General features: G+C 37.9%; 1 protein-coding gene across 1 annotated transcript in view; it reads left to right on the plus strand.

Annotated features, from left to right (window-relative positions):
• LOC143442566 (uncharacterized) overlaps window positions 1–24,075 on the plus strand; it is a 101,240-nt gene extending 77,165 nt beyond the window's left edge. Inside the window, exons 16-19 of the mRNA XM_076935278.1 lie at window positions 556–1,008; window positions 3,010–3,258; window positions 19,814–20,065; window positions 23,397–24,075. Coding sequence (XP_076791393.1) covers window positions 556–1,008; window positions 3,010–3,258; window positions 19,814–20,065; window positions 23,397–23,942 — 1,500 coding nt within the window. The 3' untranslated portion in view covers window positions 23,943–24,075. The remainder of the gene's footprint in view (window positions 1–555; window positions 1,009–3,009; window positions 3,259–19,813; window positions 20,066–23,396) is intronic.
• Window positions 24,076–25,536: the final 1,461 nt, after the last annotated feature.

Genomic DNA, 25,536 nt, shown 5'->3' on the forward strand with positions numbered 1-25,536 from the left:
TAATCCATTCTAGGTCATGGCCAGAGATGTCTCAAGGCAAGCCCAGGGACAGTTCTGCTTCTTGTGTTCTGTGCAGCCAAGGTGGGCAACTCCACCTAGATCCTATCACTTGGTCTGTTGTGGTAAACAAGGTCTCTTAGGACTGCTCATGGCTGGGGGAAGGGTACATGGATTATAATTTTTTAGATGTGAGGGGGTATAAAATCTTTGAGTTTGAGAATTGCTTTGTTATGTTAAAAATTATTCAACTTATTATTTTTGGTAAATTTAACATACCATAAAATGTATTTATTTCAAGCAGGTCTGGGAAAGTTTGCTGATTCATCATCCATCTCCTCTTGTTGTAGGTAAATCATTTTCAGTTGGTGATGATAGCCTAGTGATTTGTAAGTAGCTAAAGATATGAAGAACTGTTGAAATGTACTCACTACTTTCCCTTTCTGTTTCTTATAAGCTGTAAGGACAAAATAATTTTGAAATTAAGTGTCCCAAAACAACGACAACAAATCTGAGAATAAAGCCAAACAAATTAATCTCCCTTTTTCTCATCATCAGAAAATGACAGAGAAAAGGAAGAAACATGAAAGAAAAGATGTATACAAGCATTCAAGACAAGTCAAGAGGAATGAAGACATAAAGGAGCAAGCTGATTGGCACCATGAGCAACTGAAGGAACTCCTCAAAAATGACATAAAGGAAATACTGAAGGAGCAATTGGCTACAGAGCATGCAAGGATGAGGAAACTCCTTAGAAAGGATGTGAAGAAAATTAGTGAACTACTCAGGAATGAATTAAGACAAAAATGCATTGAACAGGTGACTCTTTTGCAAGCACAGGTGAAGGAGACACAGCAGGAGCAGGTGAATCTGCAGTACCTACAGCTGAAGGACCTCATCAGAAGGGACTTAAAGGAGGTGGTTCATGAACAGATTAAAAAGTCTAAAATTATTATTTGTTCTAAAGAAGAGCCATTACCTGGTACCTCTAAAGGGACTGCAGAGTTACAGGTAGGTCCTTCTCACTGGAAAGGTCTGTGTTTGGTTGGCAGGAGAAAGAAGCATCTGTGTACCCGAGTCTACAGTGCTGCAGATAGTTCCCCTCTAGGCACCCAACCTTAATCATGTTCTAGCACCTTATGTTCTCATTCCCAAGAATACACTGGCCAGTAACTTCTGAGGTTTCAGTGTGCATAAAATATGAAAATAGCAGACTAGGATGTGAACATGATGTTAACACAAATGCACACAATTCTCATCAAACATGTCAAAGAAAGAATAATAACAAACCAGACAATAGTTACAGTTGACAAGAAAAGAAGAGACCTGTTAGATATGGTAGTGGTAAGTGTACAAACAAAAGTAGAATTAGAAGTCTGTAATAAGTGTATGCTAAAGTCGAAGAAAACAAAAGACACTCTTTTACATATTTCAAAGATATAAATCATGTGACTAAAATAAAACCATACTGTATAGCAACAAGTATAGAGATTATTGAGTTGTATGAAATAATTTTAAGTCATATCTTCTCTCTTGCTTATGTTAAATGTTTCTGACTTCTGTGTATATTTGCATTTTTTTGCATTTTACATTATAGGTTTAGTATAGACATTTACAAATCTTTATCTTCTTTTTCTTTTCAAAGTTTATGGTAGTTTTTTTTCCATCAGTTAATTTGCTTTACATCTTGATCACAGTTTCCTCTCCTTCCTCCTTTCAGTCACTTTCTCACACTCCTCTCCCCTCATTTTTCTTTCTTTTTTTTTGTCTTTAGAGAAGGGGAGCCCTTCCACTGATATCAAGCACATTGGTATATCAAGTTGCAGTAGGCTGATGGACATCTCCTATTGAGGCTAGAAAAGGCAGCCTAGCTAGGGGAAACTGAATCATCACCATGCTTAGAAAGAGAATCTCACTTTCCAGAATATAACCTTTGAAGTTAGAGTGTCACTCTACTTACTTATTACACTGTCATAAGTGGACAGCAGACAATATTAGAACTTGATGTAGCACAGAAAGTCCTGTATGTGCACAACATGGTCACAGCATGTGGTTTGAAATAAAGTTATGTGTTTGTCTGCTGCTTGAGTTCTTTTGACAGAGAGTTGAACTTGTTTATCTCTTCTCTCTCACCTTTAAAAAATGCTTTACACTGATGCTGAAATATTTTTGCAGAACAGATTTGATCTTTCTTACATTTTCTGTTTTTGTTTTTGTTAATTTGTTTGTCTCTGAGTAATAGGCATATACGGCTTTATTCATCAATTATTGTCCTCAAAGTTTTGTTTTGTTTTGTTTTTTTACAAACTGCTTCTTTACTCTCTTAGAAGCAGCTGAATTCTTATTGTCATGTATAGCTATTTGACACACTAAATAGAACTCTATTCTACTGTTTGTGGTCTCAAGCCAATATATGTGCTATTAAAATGAAATATGACTTCCCCCTACAACACTTTATAAAGTGTTATAAATATGGTAAAATTAGAAAATAGTTAAGCTAAGTTTTAAACTGAAGTAAAAATCTTATATGATACTTTAAAAATCACTTTCTTCTGTTTATATATGTAGCTAAAATTCAATTTGAGACATAATAATCATTAATTTGAGAAAGAAAATTATAGTTTAATAAACACTCCTAAGGAGCAATATTACAAGTTCTCTGATGAGACAGGTAGGTGAAGTCAAATTTTTGGATGTGAGAATTGTTTTTTTTTCATGTTAAATGTCATCTACTTTATGTTTTTGGATATGTGATCATGACATTAGTTTACTCCAAACAACACTGGCACAATTAGGGCCACAGGTTAATTATTTTTTAGTTCATTCTAGGATAAGTTAAGACCGCCTGAGTATATATATTAAAAGTTTAAGTATTAAAAATTAAATACTTTTAACTTTTTCTGGGTCTATACCCTGTGACTTTTAAAAACAGTAATTTTAAAAACAATCACCTTAGGAAATGAACTTTTGCTGGGAAACCAAGGAAATTAACCCTCCATTTTCCTCCTGCAGAGAACAGCTCTACAACAAAAAGCAAAGAAAAAATATGAAGGTGATCATGACAGTTCCCCTTCACATTCAGAAGAGCCCTTGATGCAACCTGATGAGGGCAGGCAGAGTGATTCCCATTGTATTCCTCTAAACGAATTCATCAAAGAAGAACTAAAAGAAGCATTTTGTGAAATATTTGAAAGAAATAACTATAATACCTGTCTGAAGAAAGAACTCCCTCATATGTCTAAAGAAAGAAAACAGCTAAGGGTAAATTCATCTCATTTTAAACACAATATGTTTCCTGTATGGTGAGAGATGCATCTGTGAGCCCTTGTCTGCAGTGCTGCAGACAGCATCTATAAAACAGGACTGCAGTCTTGCATTTGTTCTGCACTTCACCAGTCCCAGGATGGTTGCAGGAATTTTTAACCTCAAGAAGCCCATATAAAACCCACATGATCCAGTTATTATAATCATAAGCTATATGCCTAGATTGGGCAGATCTAACACTACTACCTTATTCCCCAGCTATAAGACCCCTTGCTACTTGAGGTTTCTCCTAGCCAAGTGGTTCTGGTAAATTATGGCTTCCTTCTCCTCCTCTTCAGTCTTTTTTCCTTTCCTTTTGGTTCTCTTCTGTTCGCTACCTACCCCCACTCAAACCCAGTCCCACCTTTTCCCTCCACTGTCTAATCACACCAGTCAGAATGGCTAAGATAAAAAACACAGGTGTCAGCAGATGTTGACAAGGATGTGGAGAAAGAGAAACACTACTCCATTGTTGGTGGGATTGTAAGTTGGTACAACCACTATGGAAAGCAGTCCGGTGGTACCTCAGACAACTGAACATAGTGTTACCTGAAGACCCAGATATACCACTTCTGGGCTTATACCCAAAAGATGTTTCAACATACAAAAGGGGCACATGCTCCCCTATATTTATAGCAGCCTTATTTATAATAGCCAGAAGCTGGAAAGAACACAGATGTCCTTCAACAGAGGAATGGATACAGAAAATGTGATACATTTACACAATTGAGTATTACTCAGCTATTAAAAACAATGAGTTCATGAAATTCTTAAGCAAATCAATGAAACTGGAAAATATCCTGAGTTAAGTAACCCAATCACAAAAGAACACACATGGTATGCACTCACTGATAAGTGGATATTAGCCCAAAAGCTCACAATACCTAAGATACAATGCATAGACCACATGAAACTCAGGAAGAAGAAGGAAGACCAAAGTATGGGTGCTTTGGTCCTTCTTAGAAGGAGTATCAAAATACTCAACCAAAGCTTCCAGGGTCCCTCTGAACACAAAGGGAGGGACTCATGGCTCCACCTGATAGGTAGTTGAGGGTGGCCTTGTCAGGTATCAGTGGAAGTGGAGGGCCTTGGTCCCTGAAAGTTTGGATTCTCTAGTGTTGAGGAATTCGAGAGCAGGGAGGTGGTAATGGGAGGATGGTGGGAGCACACCCTCAGAAATAGGGGCGGGGATAGGATAAGGAATTTTGAGGGGAATGGGAGAGGAGATAACATTGAAAGATAAATAAATAAAATATCCAATAAAACACAGATAATGGGTCTGGCAATTGTAGTTGAGCTGTGGAGCCTTTTTGTCAACATTTTTTTACAGGGATTTTGCATAATCCTCAAGGACAAGGTATTGTGGAAGAGGAACATGGAACTTTAAAAAGATTGGTGAGACATACTGTTGCTGAGACAAAGAATGATGCTGACCTGTGAGCTTGCTGAGTGCACTGACAAGGGTGACTGGGGAGCTGTATTGGACATATGTTCCTGAACCACCTTTGCTTGACTATATCCCAGATGGGACAAGCTGCCTTGCCTCAAGTTTTTAGACCTTGTGGGATAGAGAATCGAAAAGAGAAATGATGTCTCTTGTATTCTTCTTAAAAGTGACCAGCTTAATAGGACTCAATCATGTACTGGTCTAGAAATCAATCCAATATAGGAATTAACAGTCTACTTTTGGAAGACTGGATCTGGACTTTGTCAGGGACATATTTGGAAGCTAGCTGTAGCTCGCTATGATGTTAGGATAGCAAGAGATAATGTTGGGACAGGATCTGGATTTCAAACAAGGGTTAGTGCATGTGTTAAGGATCTTTTAATTGTCGAGCTAAAATTGGTTTTGTCTCTCCTACAGCATTTATTGTAAGTTGCATTGACTGTATAATTTCCAATAATGTTAGTGTGTTGAAACCTGGCATGTCTGTTACAGATGCCTGACAACCAGCTTTTGTCTCACTGCCCTGAGTATTAGAAAACCTTGATTCTCTGAAAAAAGCTTGAAAGTGCTGGAAGAAGTGAGTTAGGCTTTAAGCATAAGCAAGAGGGTAGCAGGCTTGATTATTACTGGTATAACAGCTTTAATTCCATTAATTGCTAGCATCACTGCCTATGCAATAGCATTGACACAAGGAGTTAAAACAACTATTTTTGTTAACCATCTGGCAAAAAATGTTACTAAGGTATTGAGTATACAAAAGGATTTATATAAGTATCTGGAACAATGAATGATGCTTTATAACCCATTCAAATTATCTGAAGGAGGTTCAGGGTTCAAGAGTTAGAAGGCATCCCACGTGCCATGACAAATATCATTGGAGTAGTGTTACTTTTGAAATTCACAATGATTGTCATTATAATTAGAAAAAAGATTAAACACACCTGTAGAATATTTGGCATAGTCATAACACCTCTCTGGGTGTGTTAATTTTGAATAATGAGCTTATGAATTTAAAGAATGCTGCTCTGTTGACCTTTGATGCTGCAGATAATGTCAATAAAATTATCCATGACCTGAGCTCAGTATTTCCATTTTGGTCAAACCTCAGGAATGGCATATATAGCTTGATCAGGCTAGCCCTTCTTGTCCTGGGAATACTTTTATTCCTGCCCATCGTGTTAAAGCTTATCTTTAACGACATCAACATGTTGGCAGCCAAAGTACATGGATTAACCCTGAAAATGGACCTCCAGACAAAGTTATTAAATTAACAGGCTGGCAAGCCAAGGACAGCTTTGTAAGATTCTGCACAAAGCCTTACCAATGTAAGGCAGAAGTGCATTGCCTTTGATAATGCATATTCCATGATGGGTAAGGAAGGCATTCTTATCAGAACGACCTAAGATAGGCTCAGTCTTGTTAACAAAATAAAAAAGGGGGAGAGGTGGAGAGCTTTTGGGGCTACTTGGCAAGAAGCTGACATGAGCCAAAGAAAAAGAAAGGGGCTGCTTGACAGGAATATGATATTGGCCAAGGACAAGGAAGTAGACTTCAAGCAGGAATCTGACATTAGACTAGAACAAAGAAGTAATTTCAGGTAGGAGTCTAAATCGTAGGCTACAACAAAGAAGTAATCTCAGGAAGGAATCTAAATATTAGGTTAGAACAAGGAAGTAGGCTTCAGACATGAAAATGACCTTGGGCTAGGATAGGGAAGTAGGCTTAGATACTTTGGTCATCCTGATAAGCCTTTAGAAACAGTGATCATGGGAGTGTTCACAAAACTAGGTTTAATGCCTTGCTTTTTATTTGACTATTTGTGTTTATTTTCTTGCTTGTTTCTTGACTATTTGCATATATTGTATTGCTAGACCCTTAATCTAGAGCTGACCTTAATACATGCATGTAACAAAATGGTATAAAAGCATAAAGGAAGAGGAAGTATAGGATAGGGGGGGTTCTAGGGAGGGGAAATGGGGAAAGGAGATGACATCTGTATTGTAAATAAAATATCTAATAAAATATGATAATTGTGCCTTTAAGATAGATGAAGACATTTCTTATATAATAGTGTAGAAAAATAATAATAAAGAGATTATAGGATTTACAGTTCAATGAAAGGAACTTATATACCTGCTATGCAAATAACACCATAAGCCAAATATAATGACCTGGAAGTTGGATCTTAGGCATGTGCCTAAGTCTAGTATACCAATAGGGCTGTGGTTCCCAAAATTCAAATATAGAAATCATGTTATTGCTTTCAGTTGTGCCTTTTTTCTTAATTTAATTTTTAATTTAATTTTTTTTTTACGTATTTACTCTACATCCTGCTCACTGCCCTCCTCTTAGTCATCCCTTCCTACTATCTTTTTTCCATTCCCCTCTCTTCTGGGCAATGGTCCCCCTGGGTATCCCCAACTCTAACTAAGTCCAGAAAAGGCAGCCCAGCTAGAAGAACATATCCCATGTATAGGCAAGAGCTGTGGGACAGCCAATTTTTCAGGACCCACATGAAGACCAAGCTGCACTTCTGCTACATATGAGTTGTGAGGCCTAGGTCCAGCCTGTGTATGTTCTTTGGTTGGTGGTTCCAACTCTGAGGGCTACAAGGGTCCAGGTTAGTTGACTCTGTTGGGCTTCCTGTGGAGTTTGGCCCTTTGGGGCCTACAATCCTTCCTCCTATTCTTCCATAAGGATCCCCAAGCTCCATCCAATGTTTGGCTGTGGGTGTCTGTGTATGTCTGAGTCAGCTGCTGGGTGGAGCCTCTCAGAGGACAACATGCTTCTGTCTGCAAGCATAACAGAGTATCTTTAATAGTGTTAGGGATTATCCATGGGATGGGTCTCAAGTTTGGCCAGTTATTGGTTGGCCATTCACTCAGTCTCTGCTCCCTCCCCCATGCCTGCATTTCTTGTAGACAGGATAAATTTTGGGTTGAAATTTTGTGGGTAGGTTGGTGTCACTATTCCACTGGGGTTCCTGTCCAGCTACAGGAGGTGGCCTCTTTAGGTTTCATATCCCCAATGTCACAGCTAAGGTCACTCCCAATGATTCTTGTGCACCTCCCTTGTCCCAGGCTATGTCTTCTCCTGGAGATGCCCTCCACTTCCCCACCCCTGTCAGTTGCAGATTTTCATTCATTTCATGACAATCTAGCCATCTCTCCTGTCCTTCCACATACCAGATACTGAATCCTCCGTTCTCCTTCCTGTTCCCCCTCCTTCCCAGTTTCCTCCCTCCATCTGTCTCTTTAGACTATTTTATTCACTTTTCTAAGTGAGATTCAAGCTTCTTCACTTGAGCCTTTCTTATTGTTTAGCTTCTTTGGGTCTGTGGAATGTAACATGGTACCTGTGTTTTATGGTTAATTTTCACTTGTAAGTGAGTACATGCCATGCATGTCCTTTTGGGACTCGGTTACCTCACTCAGAATGATATTCTCAAGTTCCATCCATTTACCTGTAAAATACATTATGTCTTGGTTTTTAGTAGCTGAATAGTATTCCATTGTATAGAAAATGTACATGACATTTTCTTTATCCATTCTTCAGCTGAAGGACAAGGGACATCTAGGTTGTGTCCAGTTTCTGGCTATTATGAATTAAGCTGCTATGAACACAATTGAACAAGTGTCTTTATGAGATGTTGCAGCATCTTTTGGGTATATACCCAGGAGTGGTATAGCTGTGTTTTAAAAGAGAACTATTCCTAGTTTTCTGAGAAAATGTCAAATTGATTTCCAAAGTGGTTGTATAAGTTTGCATTCCCATCAGCAATGGAGGAGTGTTCTCTTGCTCTACATCCTCACATCTTGAATTTTTGATCTTAGTCATTCTGATGGGTGTAAGATGAAACCTCACAGTTGTTTTAATTTGCATTTCCCTGATGATTAAAGATTTTGAACATTCATTTAAGTGCTTCTTGGCCATTAAAAATTCCTGTTGAGAATTTTCTGTTTAGTTCTGTACCCCTTTTATAAATTAGGTTGTGTCATTGGTGTCTGTCTTCTTGAGTTTTTTGTAAAATTTGGATATTTGCCCTCTGTCAGATGTAGGGTTGGTGAAGATCCTTTTCCAATCTGTGGGATGCCGATTTGTCCTATTGACAAATTAATAATGTTCTTTGCCTTACAAAAGATCATGTTGATCTTAGAGTTTGAGCCACTAGTGTTCTGTTCAGGAACTTGTCTCCTGTACCAATAAGTTTAAGGGTATTTTCCACTTTCTCTTCTATGAGATTTAGTGTATCCGGTTTTATGTTGAGGTCCTTGATCCACTTGGACTTGAGTTTTGTGTTGGGTGATAAGTATTGATCTGTTTTCATTCTTCAACATGCAGACATTCAGTTAGTCCACCACCATTTGTTGAAGATGCTTTCATTTTTTTCTACTGTATGGTTTAGGCTTTCTTTTCAAAATCAAGTGTCCATATGTATGTCAGTTTATTTACAGAATTGCTCTGTAGTCCAGCTTGAGGTCAGGGATGGTGATTCCTCCAGAAGTTCTTTTATTGTTGAGAATTGTTTGACTATCCTGTTTTTTTTGTTTTTCCATATAAAGTTGAGAATTGCTCTTTCATAGTCTATAAAAATTGTGCTGAAATTTTGATGGGGAAAACATTGAATCTGAAGATTTCTTTTGGTAAGATGGCCATTTCACTATGTTAATTCTACTTATCCATCTTCTGATGTCTTCAACTTCTTTCTTTAGTTTTTATCATATAGATCTTTCACTTGATAAGTTATAGTTACACCAAGATATTTTATATTATTCATGGCTGTTGTAGAGGGTGTTGTTTCCCTAATTTTATTCTTGGCTCATTTATTATTTGTATAAAGGAGGGCTACTGATTTCTTTGAGTTAATTTTGTATCAAAAGCCAAGGTGTTTATCAGCTGTAGGAACTCTCTGGTAGAAATTTTGTATACTATCATGTCATCTGAAGACTTCTTTCTTTCCATTTTGTATCCCCTTTATCTCCTTTAGTATTCTTATTGCTCTGGCTAGAACTTCGAGTACTATATTGAGCGGATAGGGAGAGAGTGAGCTGCCTTGTCTTGTTCCTGATTTGAGTAAAATGCTTTAAGTTTCTCTACATTTAGTCTGATGTTGGCTATTGGTTTGCTGTATATTGCTTTAATTAGGTTTAGGTATGTGCCCTGTATCCTTGATTTCTCTAATACCTTTAACATGAGGGGCGTTGGATTTTATCAGAGGCTTTTTCAGCATCTAATGAGATAACCATGTGATTTTGCTTTACTTTGTTTATATGGTGGATTATGCTGATGGATTTTTATACCTTGAACAATCCCTACATCCCTGGGATGAAGCCTACTTGATATTGATGGATGTTATATTTGATGTGTTTCTGGATTTGGTTTGTGAGTATTTTATTGAGTATTTTGCATCAATGTTCATAAGAGAAATTGGTCTGAAATTCTCTTTCTTTGTTGTATCTTTGTGTGGTTTATGTATCAACATGATTGTGGCATTATAGGATGAATTTGGCAGTATTCTTTCTGTTTCTATTTTGTGGAATAGTTTGAGGAGTATTGAAATGGGTACTTCTTGGAAATCTGGCAGAATTCTGCACCAAAACCATCTGGACCTGGGCTTTTTTTTGGTTGGGAAACTTTTAAAATGACTGCTTCTATTTCTTTAGGAGCTGTGGGGGCTATTTAAATAGTTTATTTAATCTTGATTTAATGTTGGTAAGTGGTATCTGTCTAGAAAATCATTCATTTTGTTAATAGTTTTCAATTTTGTGGAGAACAGGTTTTTGAAGTAAGATCTTATGATTCTTTGAACTTCCTTACTGTTCAATTGTTGTCTTCTCTTTCATTACTGATTTTGTTTATCTGGATACTATCTCTTAGTTAATTTGGCAAAGGTTTTGTCTATCTTGTTGATTTTCTCAAAGGACCAGCTCTTGGTTTTGTTGATTCTTATTTATTTATTTATTTTTTATTGGATATTTCATTTACATTTCAGATACCATCCCCTTTCCCCATTTCCCCTCCCTAGAAAACCCCTATCTCATGCCCCCTTTTCCTTTTTGCTTTTATACAATTTTTTAAAAAATGTTAATCAAAGTCTTTATAAGTTTGGTAATGCTCAATCAGAAGTGTAACCCAATACCCAACCTAGATATATCAACAATGGAAAGCCCACATATACATGGAAACTGAACAACGCTCTATTCAAGGATGACTTGGTCAAGGAAGAAATAAAGAAAGAAATTAAAGACTTTTTAGAATTTAATGAAAATGAGGACACATCATACCAAAACTTGTGGGACTCCATGAAAGCAGTACTAAGAGGAAAACTCATAGCTCTAAGTACCTACAAAAAGAAACTGGAGAGAGCATGCATTAACAACTTGACAGCACACCTGAAAGCGTTAGAGCAAAAAGAAGCAAATATACACAAAAGGAGTAGACAACAGGAAATAATCAAACTCAGGGCTGAAATCAACCAAGTAGAAACAGGAAGAACTATACAAAATATCAACAAAACCAGGAGCTGGTTCTTTGAGAAAATCAACAAGATAGATAAACCCTTAGCCAGACTAACCAAAGGGCACAGAGACAGTGTCCAAATTGTTGATTCTTTATAGTGTTTTCTTTGCTTCTGATTGATTTTAGCCCCGATTTTGGTTATTTCCTGCCTTCTACTCCTCTTTGGTGTACTTGCTCCTTTTTTTCTAGAACTTTCAGGTGCACTTAAAAATTGCTCATATAAGAACTTTCTAATTCCTTTATGGAGGCACTTAGTGCTATGAACTTTTCTCTTAGTACCTCTTTTATTGTGACCCATAAATATGGGTATATTGTGCCTTCATTTTCATTGAATTCTAGAAAGTGTTTAATTCTGTGTAAGCTTGCAGTTTTTAATATAAATTACATTTACAAATATAGTATAAATTTGTAATCCAAATAATGTGTGTGTATAAGACACAATCCAGGTATTTTATCTACAAACCATATGCCTAGGTTGAGCAGATCTAGGGCTATATTAACTTATTCTCCCAGTATAAATCCCCTTGTTACTTGCTGTTTCTCCTGGCCCTGTGGTTCTGGTCCATGGCAGCTGCCTCCTCCTCCTCCTACTTCCTCTTCTCTCCTTCTCTCTACCTGCAACCCCCTCTCATGAACCTCCAGTCTCACTTTCTCTCTCCACTTGCCCAATCACAGGCTCTAACATTTTATTGACCAGGTAAATTAGGAAGGAGGTTCACATGGCATCTCTTGAGTACCTGAGGAGCTCCTCATTGTGTGTGTGTGTGTGTATAGGAGGGGGTGTCACATTTTGAGGAACCAGCATTTTGCATTAGAATACAAGGAGCATAAGACCAACCCACTACATACCAATGTTTATCTTCTTTACAGGCCACATCCTTCTATCCACACAGTTGTATCTTCTGAGGCCTATGGATGTCTAAATTTCATACTACAAACTAAATATATCCTTGACCATCTCTAAATCTTGGCTGACCATTGCTTTGTCAGCTCTTATCTCCATTCTAGTAAAAAAGAAGCTGGTAAATCTAGCCCTATTTCAAAGCGCCAACCAGTTACCAAGTTCTATTTTTAACGTGTTCTATCTGGAGAAAACAGATTCATTTAGTGACATTAGGATTCACACAATAGCATTTTACTTATTATGCTTAAGAAAACAGGTGAAGATCATCAGGTATATTGTTCATTATCTCATGTGGCCATTAGACCATGTTAGCATATGACTCAGTGCAGATAGTTTACATGTATGCATGACACTGTAATGGTATATAATCTGAAGTAAAATTTAGACCTTGTTGTACCTGCCAGTTTATGTCCCTTGGTCTGTCATAGTCATCTAATTTACATATACCTTTCTATATAGTAGTTTTCTGTGGCCTTTTACCTCAATAATTTTCCCATTTACTATTGCCTGTTTTTTCTCTTAGAAGAAGCAGATTCATTTTCTAATTTATGATTTTTAAATTTATTTTTTATTGGATATTATTTATTTACATTTCAGATGCCATCCCCTTTCCCCATTTCCCCTCCCTAGAAAACCCCTATCCCATACCCCCTTCTCGTTTTTGCTTTTATACATTTTTTAAAATGTCAACCAAAGGCTTTAACAGTTTGATAATGCTCAATATCAATCAAAAGAGCAACCTAATACCCAATCTAGATATATCAACTCTCTTTGACTGGCGGAGACATGTGAACATCCGCCTCCATGTCTGGCCCCCTCTCTCTTTGTCTCTCATCACCTAGCTCCTCCTCTTCTTCTCCTCCTCCTCTCCTAACTGCTCCTCTCTGTACTCCTCCCACCTTAGCTCCTCCTGAATATTACCCTTCCTGTTAAAATAATTTTTTTCTCTCAAAATACAGTTAGAGCATAACTATACCAATTTATGTCAGTAAGGTGCAAGATAGACCTAATACCCAGTCCATCATTTTGTTGATTAAGCAGAACCTCTGTCATCTCTCTTAAATAAAAGACATAATTCTGAACCTGGGTTTTTTTTCTTAGCTTTAGAATGAATGTCAGCCGAAAACCATCTACTCAAATATTTTCTCTCAAAGTAAATAGCAAGGATTGGCTATGAGACTATAAGTTTTCAACCCCATCAGAAATCCAGAATGACTGAGTTAACTGAGATTATGGGAAGCACAAAGCATAGCTTCTAAAACATAGCCAATTTATAGAGACCGCTGAACACCTGGACAGTCCCTATACTACAGAATGTTGGAGCATCTGATCTTCAGCCTTCTGGCCCAGGATCATCTGACAGACCTAGTGATGCAGAAATATTAAGGGCTGATTACTCTGTCTTGGCAGATAAAATCAGTCAACCATTCTGCAAGTGTGTCCTTTTTGTACAGTATTTTGTCTGTAGATGGAAAAAGGCAATTCTTGCCTAGTGGCTGTCTCACCACAATTGGAATAACTCCAAAGATGCTCAATTTCTTCTTAGAATCCAAGACAGGAAGCTGTCAGGAGCAGACAGGTCTCTAATCAAAATGAACATTAATACAGAAATGTTTGTAACGTCAATTCTGTGGATTTCTGATGTTTTGAAAACCGACTATTCATGTAAGGTAATCTGGACTGTTGTCTGTTAACTCCTCTCAGCTATTTCTAAAGAAAATACAGAAAACTCCCTAACAATAAGCTCAAAGCCATGAATTTGCTATAGGCCCTTAACTCACAGTCTAACCATCTCAAATAAGTTAAAAAAGTTAAAGAAGGGCTGGGTCTAAGCCTTGTATTCATAAATGTGTTATACAGGCACAATGCCTGTGATAGTAACAATATTCATCTCACTTTTATATTAATAAGAAGCTTGTACCAATAAAAACCTTAAATTTGAAATCAAAGTAAATTTTGTACCATTTAAGAAATTATAACTTCATCTTAATAACAATTATACATATTTCTACCAGTAAGTTATGGCTATGCAATAAATCCTAGATAATCCTCCCTCTTCCACCAAAACCACTACTTTTCCCTAGAAAGACAGCCCAATATTAACCACCTCAGTCCTCAAGCCCAGGGAATAGGGGCACCTACTCTTTATTAACTTCTTCAAGCTGATTATGGGTGTTGAGATATTAGAAGAGGGGGTGGGGGAAGAATAAATTGATAAGCCTCTGACACTGTCTTCACTGCATCTGGCTGGAATTCCAGGACATCAGAGGTTCGAGCAGGTGTGCTCAGCTTGCCTGATGAATAGATACACCAAGGCTATGTATTCTGCAACACACAATTCTCAAAACAAATTTTAGTATCAAGATAATTGTTTGTTTGAATTCTGGAATCTAGTCTTCTGGCTGCCTGCCTCTATCATGTCTGATCCATATAATTCTGGGCTTTTCTATGAAGGTGTGCTCCCACCATCCTCTCATTTTCGCCTCCCTGCTCTCAAATTCCTCAACACTAGGGAATCCAAACTTTCAGGCACCAAGGCCCTCCACTTCCACTGATGCCTAACCCCTTACCCCCCCAATTATTATGAGGGTGTGCTCCCACCATCCTCTCATTCCCACCTCCCTGCTCTTGAAATTCCCCAACACTAGGGAATCCAAACTTTCAGGTACCAAGGCTGTCCACTTCCACTGATGCCTGGCAAGGCCACCCTCAACTACCTATACAGGTAGAGCCATGAGTTCCTCCTTTTGTGTTCTCAGGCTGGAGATTTTAGAATGGCTACTCCAGCTTGTTTCTTAGGACCATTTGCTTGAAAAATTGTTTTCCAGCCTTTTACTCTAAGATAGAGTCTGTCTTTGTACTGAGGTGGGTTTCCTGTATGCAGCAAAATGCTGGGTCCCGTTTATGTATCCAGTCCATTAGTCTATGTCTTTTAATTTAGGAATTGAGTCCATTAATGTTAAGAGATATTAAGGAACAGTGATTGTTGTCTCCTGTTATTTTTGTTATTAGAGGTGAAGTTATCTTTGTGTGGCTATCTTCTTTTGGATTTGTTGGAAGAGGGTTACTTTCTTGCTCTTTCTAGGGTGTAATTTCCCTCCTTGTATTGGAGTTTTCCTGCTATTATCCTTTGCAATGCTGTGTTTGTGGAAAGATATTGTGTAAATTTGGTTTTGTCGTGGAATATCTTGGTTTTTCCATCTATGGTAATTGAGAGTTTTGCTGGGTATAGTAGCCTGGGCTGGCATTTGTGTTCTCTTAGGGTCTGTATGACATCTGTCCAGCACCTTCTAGCTTTTATAGTATCTGGTGAGAAGTCTGGTGTAATTCTGATAGGTCTGCCTTTGTATGTTACTTGGCCTTTCTCACTTACTGCATTTAATATTCTTTCTTTGTTTTGTGCACTTCGTGTTTTGATTATTATGTGACCAGAGGTATTTCTTTTCTGGTCTAGTCTATTTGGCATTTTATAGTCTTCTTGTACATTTATGGGCATCTCATTTTTTAGTTTAGGGAAGTTTTCTTCTATAATTTTGTTGAAGATATTTATTGGCCCTTTAAGTTGGGAATCTTCACTCTCATCTATACCTATTATCCTTAGGTTTGTTCTTCTCATTGTGTCCTGAATTTCCTGGATGTTTTGTGTTAAGAATTTTTTGCATTTTGCATTTTCTTTGACAGTTGTGTCAATATTTTCTATGATATCTTCTGCACCTGCGATTCTCTCTTTTATCTCTTGTATTCTGTTGGTGATGCTTGTGTCTATGACACTTGATTTCTTTCCTAGGTTTTCTATCTTGAGGGTAGTCTCCCTTTGTGATTTTTTGATTGTTTCTACTTCCATTTTTATGTCCTGGATGGTTTTGTTCAATTCCTTAACCTTTTTGGTTGTGTTCTCTTGTAATTCTTTAAGGGATTTTTGTGTTTCTACTTTAAGGGCTTCTACCTGTTTACCTGTGTTCTCCTCAAATTCTTTGAGAGTGTTATTTACATCCTTCTTGAAGTCCTCTATCATCATCATTAGAAGTGATTTTAGATCTGAATCTTGCTTTCCTAGTGATATGGGAAATTCAGGACTTTCTTGTGTGGGAGAACTAGGTTGTAAAGATGCCAAGTATCCTGGGTTACTGATGCTTATGTTCTTGCGCTTGCCTTTTGCCATCTGTATCTGTTTAGTGCTACCTGCCTTGTCCCTTACTGGAGCCTGTCTTTCCTATTATCTTGGTTGTATCAGAACTTTGTATGGTGGGTGTAACTACTGGGGTAAGCGCTGGGGCCCAAAATCTTCTCAGTGCTCAAGCTCAGACAGGATACTGCCCAAGTTAGAGCACCTGGGATCCCCACTTCCTCTGGGTTCTTAGAGATTGGGGGCAGAGCTGCCACCCAAGATCTGCTCAGTGCTCTGGCCCAGACAGGAAGTAATTTATGATTTGTTAATGTACATTACACATTATTCCATGTAACTATAAACTACACAGTATACAATGTAAAATAAAATTTAGTAATTTGTTTTGCTTTTTGACGATGTTTAGTAATTTAGGTTCTCAATAACTTAGGCTTGTGCCTATTATTTACTAATAAACAGAAAAAGGGCTTAAATGTATTCTTATGACTCCACATTTGTAGGTTGGGTAAGGTAATACCTTTTACATAAGGCATTATTTGTATTATTAAAAATCATCTAATTTATTTTTTAGAAGATTTATCAGTAAGGTATGTTTACTGTAACCAATATTGTAATCACTATTAAGTTAATTTTGTTGGTTCAAGTTTTCTCCTACTCTATATGAAAGGAAATTGTTTTCATTTCTTATCAATAGCTAGAGATGTGTAAATAGCAGAGTACTTATGAAGAAAATTACCTGATAAATATTAAGTAGCTGCTCCTTTTTCTTTATCTATATACTGTAATATGTAAGGACAGAGTCATTTTGAAAACAAGTCCCTGCAACATAAAACATTACACTTTCTCACCTTCAGAAAATACCTAAGGAACAAAACCTAAAGAATATATATCATAGCACATCCCTACAGCCTGGGGAGCAGGATGCTGCCAAGACAGCAAAGGAAGTAGAGCGTATGCACAGTGAATCACAGTATGTACATCTTAAAGAAGTCATTAAAAAAGATTTCAAAGTGAAAATTTGTGAAGTGCTTGAACAACAAGAAAATAGTGTTTGTCCTAAAGAAGAAGGACTACATCATATTTTTAAAGGAAAAACAAGAGTAATGGTAATTTAATTTACAAAACTATGTATTTTGAGGGCAAAGATATATCTGTGAGCCCATGTTTGCAGTTTTGCAGAGTGTCCAGACAATAGGACCCTAGCTTTGTTCATGTCCTGTACCCATAGTCTTAGCAGCATCCTTCTCACTGGTCCTTAAAGTTCTATGTGAACACATATTAGACTATGAATGTAACAATTCAGAATTTACAAGCTCCTTAAACAAATGAGGACAGTTCTTATAAAACAATAATAATAACAATAATGGGAATGATGATAAAAGACTTCTAGAATAGTTACAGTTGAAAGGAACTAACATGCTTGACATGTAAATGAGTACAGCATAAATCAAAACATAATTAACTATAATTTTAATACTAGGTGTGTGCCAAGTTGTAGTAAGCCATAAGAGCAGTAGTTCCTGTAATTCAAAGATTATAAAACAGCATGTGAATCTACTGGAAAGCCCTATGTTACTAGATAACTTGATCCATGGCTCTCCTGCCTCTGGGATTTCATATGCATTATTTCAGAATTTTGTGTAGGTTTGTATTTTAAGTATTTTTTTTTTTTGCAAATATTTATGTACTTAAATCCATGTACTTTTCCCACCTTCTTCTACTCTAGTGATTTGGTTCTTTCTTCCAAGTCCCATGCCTCAAATTTCATATGACAAACTAAAGACAGTGTACTGACATGTGTCTATTATTCTATTCTGTTAGCTGTTGACTTTATCTTATTTAATAACATCACATATAATCAAACAATGACACATCAAGTGTTTTGAAACACTGATGCTGAGGCAATTTTGGGTTCTAGCTTGTCTTCTTAACCCATCCACTAAGTTCTTTGTTTGTACTCTATCTCTATTGATAAAGAGAACATTATTTTTTAATTAATTTATTTTCATGTTTGAAAATGTTATAAATGCATAAAACAAATTTTGATCAGATCCACTCACACTTTACTCCCCTTCAAAACTTCCCTATTTGCCACCAACACTATTCCTTTCCAAATTCATGTTTTCTTAAAAAATAGAGTCTACTTATGAGTGTAGATGTAGGAAAATTACTGGTTCATGAATAGCCTCACAGGGTTGCATCTCAGAAGAAAACTGTCTTCTTCCCTTGGCAGCCATCAGTTGTTTATAGCTACTCACCTAGGAGTGGGACTTAATGAGCCTCTACTTCAGTAATACTGAAATGTTGGTTGGTCACATTAGTCTTATCCTGAATATTTTTTTTTACCCACTTGTAAAATGTCCCCAAATGATATGTGTATCTTCAAATTTAAGACACCTGAATAAAGATTGGCATTATGAACAATATGTCAGTAGTATGTGAAGTGTTGGGTTGTGAGAGGCAGCTGGGTACCTGTTTGAGCATGCTTTGAACCCTGGAGACCCTCAGGGACGGTAGGAGTTTGGCCTTGCTCCTGGGCCCCCTAGTTTCTTTCACATAGCCACAGCTCTCTACAACCCCTTCTACAGAGAGGTTTGTGGCCATTGGTCACACAGCACAGGTAGAGGGCATGACACTGGCCACAAAGCCTCAAGACATCTCCATATTCATGAGATACCTAAAGGCCAGAGGGCATAGCCAATTAAACATTCCTTCCCAGACCCTCCTCCTCCTCCTCCTCCTCCTCCTCCTCCTCCTCCTCCTCCTCCTCCTCCTCCTCCTCCTTGCAAAAGGTATTTAACCTCAGGCCTGCCCTGAGAATACAGGGTATATGGGGGCTTCATCCATTTTCCACCATGACAATAAACATTTTAAAACCATGGACTACCTCTTCTGCACTTCTGCCTCCCTGAGCCTCGGCCCCAGGCCCTGGGGAGGCAGACACAGGATTTACAACTCTACCCACCGGACCCCCACCCATGCTCTCCACAGCCCAACAGTAATAGTCATTAAGTTAGGTTGACCTGAAAAGAGCATTTCCAGGGGTTAAATCTGTAGTTTCCTATTACCAGTCACTCGGGCCAATTTTAGGGAATTATTTTTGCTTAGTGGTCCCTAGAAGTTTTTAGTATCTGATCCAGAAGTATGAGGCAGAGGTCGAGTGGGGAAGACCTTCAGTGAAACACCGTCTCCAACAAGGACATGCCTCTGAATCCTTAGCAAAACAGCCCCCACCAAACATACCAGGCATTTAAAAATATGATCCAATAGGTCTCAATCTCATTTGCACCACTGTTATTCATTTCCATATAGCAAGTCAATATTATTATGAAAGTTATATGCAATGTGTTCAATGGAACTAGACCATGTAAAAACTGCACTCTACACTCCTTATTTCTGGGAGTGTATCCTTTAATGAAATGATTAAAAGAAAATCCATTTTGAAAACAAGTACCTCAAAACACAAAACTCATGAGGTTGAATCAATCAGAATAACACTCCACTTTCTCATCTGCAGAAAGTATCTCAAGAACAAGAAACGGAGAAGGAGAACAATGTTGAATATGCATCTTTCCGTTCACAGCCTTCTGTGAGAATAGATGAGGCAACAGTAGGTGAGCAGAATGCACAGCAGTATAAACATCCAAAAAAACACTTCAGAAAAGACTTAAAGGAGATGGTTCGTGAACAATTTGAAAAATCTGAAGTTATTCTTCATCCTAAGAAAGAGCTGCCACCTGATGACTCTAGAAGAGCAATGCACATCAAGGTAATTACCACCATATTGAAAAGTTTTATTGTAAGATACAAGATGCTTCTCTACAATACTGTGGTTGTTCCAGACCTTCCAAGCCTAAAACTCAGCCCTGAAAATATTTTTGCATCTTTCTTATGTTTTTTATCACAGAAACTCATTTGCCAGCCATGTTCTAAGATTTAAGTGAAAATTCATTAGAAAGTAGGAATAACAACTTAAGTGGTTAACATACTTAACACACATAGAAATGTTTATACAAATATATAATTTTTTATGATGATACAGAAAGTAAATGTTAATGGGGTTGAAAATAAAGACATGAAGTAATTAGAGTAGTCATGAGAGGAACCAACATCTTTGATATTCAAATGATTAGGCTATAAACTTTATTATCACTAATTACAGATAGATATTAGACATGCCTGAATCTACTAATCCAAAAGGGATTTCATCCTTCAAACAAATAAACAATGTGTCTTAAGACAAAAAAAGACATCACTTTTCTGCTGCTAAACACAATTAAACCCGAGTTAGCATGAGACTTTTCCAGAAGGCATTATTTGCTAATTGCAGTATAAAAAGTATAACATCACAGACCTGAGCAAGATAATGTCAGTTTTCCACCACAGGCTAACAGATTACCAAAACAGGAATTTTTGTAAAGAGAAAAGTAACACAAGCTTTAAATGGCACAGGCAGGTTACAAGGACGATGCCTGGCTTTAGAAAAAGAGAAAGCTCACATCCCAAAGAATTGCTGCTGTTCAGTGTTCCTTGCACCTCCCATGTCCCCTCCACCCGCGAACAAGGACATGAGAGGCAATATTCGGGTATCACCACAGCGAGGCTTTACTCTGTATCAGCAGAAGCAGAAAAGACACGGAAGGGCCAAAGACAGGAAGAGGCACAGCTTAAATACACCCTAGAGTGACGTATTCACTTCTGATTGGCTGTTCACTCATCACCCAATATTGCGCCTCGGGATTGGCCAGTGACTTTGGTGGGCTTTCTGCCTTTGCAGCTGCGCAGTTAATTGTTTACTAGTGGAGAGGACACAATGTCCCCGCCATCTTGGAATGGAGAATTATACCACCGCTAACAGCGGCTTCCTACAGTTCAGGGCTTTTTCTTTATTATTTTCATTGTGAACTGCTAACAAACAAACTCATAATCATATATGAGCCATGAGGATGGATCAGAGCGTCAGAACAGTTGCCTTGTAAGCCTAATGATCTGAATTCCATCCTGGAAAACATACCAAGCAGCAAATGCCTCACATATGTAATCCCAGTACCTTTAAATCCATATAAGAGGCTGAGAGAGTCGAACAGCTTTGGAAAACACAAACCAGCCAGAGTGAAACACACAGAACAATAAAAACAGTGAGAGAGTCTGCTTCACCCAGGAAAGAGGAATCCAACTCCTGAAAGTCATCCTCTGGCCTTCACACACACAGCAGCCTAGCACACGCAAGAACATAAATGCACACACACATATATGTATACTCCAATAATAAATACATTTTAGACTAGTTCTTATAAAATTGTCTATTCTAATAAATAAGTGATGTCTTCTAGGTGTTCATTAACACTCCTGTCTGTAAATAATTGTTCAGCTAAATATATTCAGGGTTTTCTCAGTCATCTTCAGTGTTTCTCTTCCACGTGTCATATATCCTGGAAAACAAACCTGGAATTTCTTTTATAAATGGTCTAAGAGTACTTTACTAATGAGGAGGAAGCATGAGAAAATATGTAGTTTATGAAAACATATCTAAGTCTGACAAATACCACATGCAAACTCATCATCTCATTGTGTTTGATGTGTCTAAGTTCAACTTTCTCAATGTAATAAGTAAACTTAAGATTCTCACAGGAACACTTTAAAGTGTTTTCATACACATGTAGTATGTATACTTCCTCATCTTTTTTTTTTTAACCAACAATGCTCCTTAAGCTATCTTATTCAATAATTTCTGTGCTTACATTATTTGTTGATGATTGGTAAGTTTTAGAATGTGTGAGTTCTTCCACTGAAGAACAAATATCATTAGCAATTTTGGCATTGAAGGAAAAAGAAGACTGCTAAGTTTAACTTTTCACTTAGTTGTAAAGAATGACAAAGTCTGTAGACATTTGTTAGCAAATAAATGTAGAGGAGGCTTTCCAACCCCCAAGCAGCGTCAAATTGTTTTCAAAATTTCCACTTGATAAATTTATTTGATTAATTTAGTGGGTGCTCTTGAGTATCCTACCTGAGCTAGCACTATGAAACTGTCTCATCTGTTTGTGACACTGAATAACACCCCTTAAGAGTTTTGAATGAAATTTTCAGGCTTTTGTCATGACACTTCTACTGAAAGTAGTCAATGGTTGTATTAGTAACTTTCTATTGCTCTGATAAAACACTATGACCCAGGCAGCTTATAGGATGGAGGCTTTTTTGGGGGCAGGGCTTATGGTTTTAAAACGATTCATATAGTTCCATCACTATCATGACTTTAGGCAGACAGGCATGGTGCTGCTGTAGCAGCTGATGGTTCACATCCTTATTCACAAACAGAAGGCAGAGAGCTCGCTGGAGATGGCACTAGTCTTTTGAAACCTCAAAACTCACTCTCAGTGACACATCTCCACCAATAATGTCACATGTCCTAATCTTTTCCATAACAGTTCTACCCACAGGGGAACTGGGGGTTATTCTTATTCAAGCAGCCACAGTGGTGCTGGAACAGGTCATTGCTCACACACATAACAATCACGGTTAAGAAGTAAGAGGTTAGAAGGCATCTCCGTGACCCATACCTGCAGTTCAGCAGCTCTTCTCCATGTGGGTACTGGCATACTTTGTTCTTGCATTTCAGAGGTCACCTTTACTGTTACTCTCCAAGGACCTCAATGGGCAATTGTGAAAGGCCAAGGGGGCAAGAACTAATGTAATGCAGAAGAGAGAGTTTCCTTTCATTCTTGAAGCTCCTCATTGCCATGTCATATTAATCTGGCTGGAATATAAAATCCAAGTCATGAAGTCTGGAGAGGAAACATTTTGTCCTTTTCTTTTCATATCTTCCCATTATGTAGAGCATGATGATGTTAGGTAGCAAAGAGCAGAGGAAGGTAAAGCATAAAGCTGAGCAGATCCAATTTTGATGTTTCTGAAAACTCTGGAGCTTTTGCTGGAGCAGAAAGGAAGCAGAGGTTACATGATACTGACAGCTGTAATGATAAATTTAGACTGAACAACTCTGGACTAAAATCAAGACTGTGACATTTACAAGAATGATAAAAATGAATGAAAACCATAAAATTTTTAATGAAAAGTAACATCTCAATATTTCTTTAAAGGTTGAAGAAAAGAAGACAGGGTATTTGTATGTACCCTATTTTAGCTCTTTTGAGCATAGAATTGCTGCCTTGAGGGCTACTGAACACATTGAGCCAGCTCCTGCTGCCTGCACTGGTGGCACAGGTGACATGCGTGCTATGGACAAAGCTCAAAAGGCTGAACTGGCTCTCCCACTTGTTTCAGCTCTTCAAACTGAGCACCCAAGGGACCATCAACACATTAACCCTGAGCCTGCTCCTGAGCGCTGCTCTGATGAGACCATTGACTCTGCTCACAATGCTGACTTTGCACTTGACTCTTGTCTTCTTGCTCAAGGCAAGGGTGACAGGCTCAGTACTGATCCTGAATCTGCTCCTCTTTGTGGGCTCTATGACATGGAGGACCCTGATAATGATGGTGACCTAGATGTCCATGCTGCATATCCAACTGATCACTCCAGCCAAATCATAAACACCAACAACAGGCCTGCTCCTGTTTGTGGCAGAGGTAATACCACTGATCATGATAATGGCACAGATCTGGGTGCCCTTCCTGTTGTCAACTAAGGAGATGCACCAAATTCTACAAGGATGAACTGGGGAATTTAACCAAGAAGCTTTTTATCAGTAAGAAAAATGATGATCAGGGCAAGTTACCATACAAACAATGGTTTAAAATAAAAGATGATTTTTGTCCTAGAAAACTAAATTTTCTTTTGGTGCAAATACTTATGATTAATAAATTCAATGCTTCATATAGGGCTATTTAAGCTTTACTTGGTACCACCAAAAAATTCTCTTTTTCTCAATAATACTGTAGATACACCATATAAAAATAAAAAAGTAGTTTAACCCAAAAAACCTGATGAACTAATGTTGGTTAGTTCATGGTCGTCTTCTATTCTGGAATGAAGAAATTGTTGTTTCTCACTATGACTTCTGAGTTTTCAGAGTAGCTAAGCATATGCAGTGATACATAACTTTTTTTTTTTTTAGATTTTAAAAAAACATTTAATTTTTAAAAAATAATTTAAATTTACAGAAAATATAGAAAGTCCATAATCAATATGTACCATATAGTGTTTTAATACATGTATGCATTATATAATATTTAAGTCAGATTAATATGTCTATCTCTTCAAATCTTTGGGATCTCTCTCCTTTTTTGCTGGATATTTTCTTTATTTACATTTCAAATGTTATCCCCTTTCCCGATTTCCCCCCTAGAAACTCCCTATTCAATCCCCCCTCCTCCTGCTTCTATGAGGGTGTGCCCCCACCCACCCACCTACTCTCACCTCCCCGCCCTTGCATTCCCCTACACTGGGGCAATGAGCCTTCACCAAAGGCCTCTTGTCCCATTGATCCCCAACAAGGCCATCCTTTGCTACGTATATGGCTGGAGCCATGGGTCCCTCCGTGTGTGCTCCTTGGTTTGTGGTCTAGACCCTGGAAGCTCTGGTTGGTTCATATTGTTGTTCTTCCTATGGAGTTGCAAACCCCTTTAGATCCTTCAGTCCTTTTTCTAACTCCGCCATTGGGGACTCCATAATCAGTCCAATGGTTGGCTGCGAGCATCTGCCTACAGAGGCTCTGGCAGGGCCTCTCAGGAGACAGCTATATCAGGCTCCTGTTAGCATGCACTTAGCATCCACAATAGTGTCTGTGTTTGGTGTCTGTATATGGGATGGATTCCAATGTGGGACAGACTTTGGATGGCCTTCTCTTCAGTCTCTGACCCACACTTTGTCTCCATATTTGCTCCTGTGAGCATTTTGTTCCCCCTTCTAAGAAGGACCGAAGAACCCACACTTTAGTCTTCCTTCTTCTTGAACTTCATGTGGTATGTGAATTGTATCTTGAGTATTTGGAGCTTTTGGGCTAATATCTACTTATCAGTGAGTGCATAACATGTGTGTTCTGTTGTGATTGGGTTATCTCTCTCAGGATGATATTTTCTAGTTCTATCCATTTGCCTAAGAACTTCATGAATTCATTTAATAGCTGAGTAGTATTCCATTGTGTAAATGTACCACATTTTCTGAATCTATTTCTCTGTTGAAGGACATCTGAGTTCTTTCTAGCTTCTGGCTATTATAAATAAGGCTGCTATGAACATAGGGGAGCATGATTCCTTGTTATATGTTGGAGCATCTTTTGG

The sequence above is a fragment of the Arvicanthis niloticus genome, chromosome 6, assembly GCF_011762505.2.
Source record: "Arvicanthis niloticus isolate mArvNil1 chromosome 6, mArvNil1.pat.X, whole genome shotgun sequence".
In the NCBI taxonomy this organism is placed as follows: domain Eukaryota; kingdom Metazoa; phylum Chordata; class Mammalia; order Rodentia; family Muridae; genus Arvicanthis; species Arvicanthis niloticus.